Here is a 4,888-nt window from a genome sequence, read left to right on the forward strand (position 1 = left end):
TGTGTGTATATATATATTATGGTTGTTGAATTATGTTGAATTATTCATCATATATATATATGATGAATAATTCATCAACCATAATATGTGATGAATAATTCATCAACCATATATAATTAGGTTTGTCACCCTCAAAAATTATAATTCATTTTGCAAAAATTTCACTATTTTCTAAGTTAGTTCTGCCCAACTCATTGTCATTGGTCACACTGCTTTTAAGAAACCCACTCAACGTGGACCCCATGATTTTTATATGTGTGTGTGTGAGATGCATAATCGATCGATATTTATTTTCGAAAGAGACTGTGCATGTAATTTGGTCTATGACAAGCATAATTAAGTTAATTTCCTCCAAACCTTTTTCTCATTTCCATGTGCATTACACTCTACAAAGTTTGGTGAGCAACTAGCACTTAATTATTATCTCCAAACTACTTTTATTTTTGTTTTTGTTTTTGTCATCCAAACACTGCCAATTTAGATTGAGTCTATCAAATTAGTCCTCTCCGTCAAACAATTTAAACAGATTAAATTAAAATTTTATCAATTCATCATCTAACGAACCTAAATACGCTAGACCGTGTGGAGTTGCAGGTATATACAGGCCTCTCTGGCATAAAGAAAATAGAAACTAAATTCAAAAATAAAATGCAAATTTTATAATAACAGATAATGATTAGTTTGATGGATACACTTTAGCAATTTTAGTCAAACTGGATGAGCATTAGGAGGATATTGAAATCTATCCATGCTTTTAAAGTAGCTAAAATAAAAAATAATAATGGCAATATTTTGGTTAAAACTTTCTATCCATGGTTTGATTAAAACTTTCTACATGTCCATTTTCCTTTCGAATTTTCAATTAGAACAGATAGATATCTACATCTTAAGAGGTAGTTGAAGTCTAATCATATTTTAAAGTGATCAAATGACTTCATAACACTTTGAACTAAATAGATAGATGCATCACACCCTAGGTGACCAATCAAGTTCACTCATATTTTCAAAATGACCCAACAATTAATAATAGACCATGTAATAATTTTGATCAAAATTGTTATATAATTATTTTCTTTTTAAATGTTGAATCTAAATAGATATAGACTATATATGCTTTCAAAATGACAAATACAATTAGAAATTATTAATTACTTAATTAATATAGAAATTTTGAATCTAAAGAGATAAATGCACTTTAAGAGTGTAATGGAATCTATCTATGTTTTCAAAATGACTAAATAATTTTAAAATTATCAGATAGTAATTTTCCCAAAACTATAACATAATTAATTTTAAGCAAAATCATCATGTTTCTAAATTTTTATTTTATTTATTTATTAAATTTTAATTAACTCTTAAACTTATAAATTTTTTTATCAATTTAATCTAAATATTTTTAAATTTATAATTTTATCAAAGATTTTATATAATTTAAAAAATCTAGATTTTATATAGAATTTTTTATAAATATATTTTTAAAATAATTTTTAGATTTTTATTTTTTTAATATTTTATATTTCAATATAAGACACGTATAGTATTTTAAAAATTTTATATTACTTTATTTTAAAATATATTCTTTATTAATTTTTTATTTAATATTTATAAGTGTTGAAGTAGTTTTTGATTAAAATTGATATAAATATGCCAAGTAATGTGTTTTAGTGAATTTAAATATACTTACAATAGAACACTTATTGTGAGACATTTTTTTTGACGTTTTATATAAAAAAGTGCCCTTCATATTTAAAAACCAAAAAAGGTACTCCAATGATATATTTTCCGTCATTAAATATCTCGTTTAATCGAAAATCGGCTACAGGGAAATGATAATATATAAAAATTGAGGGGGTTTTCTCGAAAATATGGGGCGAATTGATAAAATTCACACCCGCGCCACAGGAGGTCCTATAATAAGGCCCCTCTTCAGCCGTCGCTTTCGCGGGCACCCTCCCCAGATTCAACGAGCCTCTTCCCTGCGCCGAAGTTGTTCTGAGTTTTTCTGCATCGATTCCAAGGTACAATCTCGTATTTGCTTTTCAACTCTGGTGTTCTCCGCAATCAAGTTTCGATCTTCGACTGTTATTTAAGAGGCTCACTGTTGCCCGTTCCCGGCGCCTGTTGCTTCGCCCCTTGAGGTCGGCTGTAAACTGATCTCTTTGCTTTCGCCAAAAGTTCTGGGTTTTCTAGCTTTCGGTGGCGTCGATCTTATATCTTTTACCTCGTTTCTTCAGTTTGTTGCGCTTTTTGTTTCAGAAAGAAATACACCTAGTTGCCTTTCTGATTGGCTATTCTTTCTCTTCTCTTTAAAGTCCAGGCTTTGCTACCGTTTCGGGAATCTATTGTGATTCTAATTTTATTCATTGGTACGATTCCTTCATCTAAGATTTGAACGGGCGCTTACATCTAATTAGCATCCCCTGTTCTCATAAAGTCCGGATTTTGCTTTAGTTTGAGGTTTTGATGCTAAACATGCTTACCTTTTCCGAGATTTTGGGAAGAGTGTGAACGAAGGCTCTACTTGCTCGGAAGTACATGCCTCTTTTTCCCAAAGATAATATGTCTATCATGCCATGGCATGCTCATGGGTAGCTTAGTTGTTCCCTCATTCAGAGCAATAAACTTTTATGTCAATCTTTGATTTGTTCCTTTGCTTTCTGTGTAGATGTTTAGACAGCTAGTTAGAGTAGAAACTAATTGTCACCTGGCATTAACTAGCTTTCTTTTGACTTGTGAGTAGGAAATTAATGCGACAGCACTTTTCTTTTATTGCACAAGCCCATGAAACAATTGGAGCAGGAAGACAGAAACAGATAATTTGTCGGTTCATGAGCTCTGAAGGATATCAAGGGGAACCCTGAAGACGGTGTTGTTACAACAGGACCAATGCTTAATAATGGTACAGTGGAGCAGAAAAGACTCGAGGGTTCATCTGAACCCAATTTAGGTACCGCCCTAAATCATAGTGGAAATGAAAGAAGAGGAGGGGATGACATAGTTTCACTTGAGGTGCCTGCAGATAGTTCCATGCCTCCTATAGCAGTAAGCATCATAACAATTCCGCCAACAGATGAAACCACAAAACCCAACAAGAGTACCTCCAAATGTGCAACTTCTGACGGTGATGAGATGGTTCCTGGGATGACTCCCTCAAAGAAGGGTTTCTTGTCAAGGAGTGGGAGCTATCAGGAGCAATGCAGGTAAAAGAATTATTGTACTTCTGAATGCATTTCTCCATTAGATGTTATGTATTATGTTTGAATGAACTGATGAATTGTGATTTAGTTTACAACTCATTATTCTGAGTTTTCTTGGCTGGGAACTGTGTTTGCTTTTATTGAAGTACACAGAGTAGTTTTCAATATGCTAGTCACAAAAGACAACACACCCATTCAACAGCAAGGTAGTTTTCAATGGCAAAGAGATTAGCTCCTGTGTCTTAAAAATATGTGGCACATAATCAATTTCTTCTGCTGGCAAGAACCATAATTGAGATACTAAAACTTGTCTTGGTTTTCTGGAATGATTTTATTCTAAGATGTATATTTTTATCAAGGATCAATGGCAGAAGCAATGGTTGTACCCTGTAAATTCCTAGAGTTTGTGAAAAGGTGAAACTCTGGAATAGATAGGTCAACCTTAAGATTTAGTGTTGCTATTGGAGAAAAGGAGAAACATGCAATTGTTGAACGGAGAGCAATTCTAGAAATAAAAATGAAAGAATATTGCTAGGAGGAGCAAGAAAATGGAAGATGAACAAGAACTCATCAAGGAGTGTGGAGCTTGTTGTTCTGTTTAGCTACTGTACTATCTCTTGCAGGTTTGTCTCCATTTACCAAGGCTCTTTATCAATCTCGACTAGTAAGGGATCGAAAGCACAGTTGTTTTTTGAACGCAAGATTGTCACCACAGAATAACTATATCCATGTTTAGTATATTAATTATTAGGCTGGAAGTTGATGGACAGCCCATTGAGATTCATATAACCATTTTTGTCTAATCAATGGAACTACTCGCATCCAGTCTTTTCAATCTCAAATATTATTCTAATATTTTTCATAAAGCTTCTCCTCTTCTATAGAACTGTTAAGACAACTAGTTCATAAAATTAAACTGCATAATAATATAATAATTGCAGTTCATCTTTTGTCTTTTCCGTATTATTATTTTTGTTGTATTTGAGTTTTAATCCTGTAGTTAATTTTGCATTAAACCTTCGCAGAGTTTGTCAGCAACAAGCAGAAGAACCACTGATTGATCTTGGGTGCAGATGCCGAGGCGAGCTTGCCAAAGCTCATCGTTCTTGCATTGATATTTGGTTTCATACTAAAGGTTCAAATAAATGTGAGATATGCCAGTAAGTCTTCTACTATGGAAGAGTTGCTAAGTAACATAAATTGTAGGTGAAGTAATTATTTAACCCGAATCCTTTATCCAGACAGATTGCTGCAAATGTACCATTTCCAGAGTCGCAACCAAGTGTAAGTATATTGAATTTGTCTAGAAGTTTCTCGCTTAGTGACCTGAACGTCTTTGGTGTTTTGTATAACAGCTTACATACAATTACTATTTTCTAAGGACGCTAGAAATTTATAAAAAGTTCCGTGGCTGAGAAATTGGTTTTGAGTTTCTTTTACCAAGATCTTGAAACTCAAAAGTTGACCTATGAGTCGTGAGTGTATGACTCAACAGAGGCGATCCATGGCCCTTGATTCAAGAACAAACCAAATTTATGTAGATTGTGTTCTGAGTGCTGATGTCATGAGATTGGTTATGTTTGACATGTCAGTCTAGCATTAGTCAGCCGACATGCTCAGCAAGTGCCAACTTAGTTTGGAGTTTCTTTTTGTTTTAACTGCCGCTCACTATTGTTGCTCACTACTTGTTA

The 4,888-nt window shown here is 33.2% G+C and overlaps 1 protein-coding gene across 1 annotated transcript; it reads left to right on the forward strand.

Annotated features, from left to right (window-relative positions):
- Nucleotides 1-1,947: 1,947 nt before the first annotated feature.
- LOC141816326 (uncharacterized) lies at nt 1,948-4,481 on the forward strand (the record flags this gene model as incomplete). Its single annotated transcript, XM_074704128.1, has 4 exons — nt 1,948-2,018; nt 2,741-3,200; nt 4,223-4,357; nt 4,439-4,481. Coding segments are annotated over exons 2-4 (492 nt in total), but the record flags the coding sequence as incomplete, so codon positions are not given.
- Between the last annotated feature and the right edge of the window lie 407 nt (nt 4,482-4,888).

The sequence above is a fragment of the Curcuma longa genome, unplaced genomic scaffold (assembly GCF_044706935.1).
Source record: "Curcuma longa cultivar G26 ecotype Majalengka, Jawa Barat unplaced genomic scaffold, ITB_CL_G26_1.1 contig_16064, whole genome shotgun sequence".
Lineage (NCBI taxonomy): Eukaryota > Viridiplantae > Streptophyta > Magnoliopsida > Zingiberales > Zingiberaceae > Curcuma > Curcuma longa.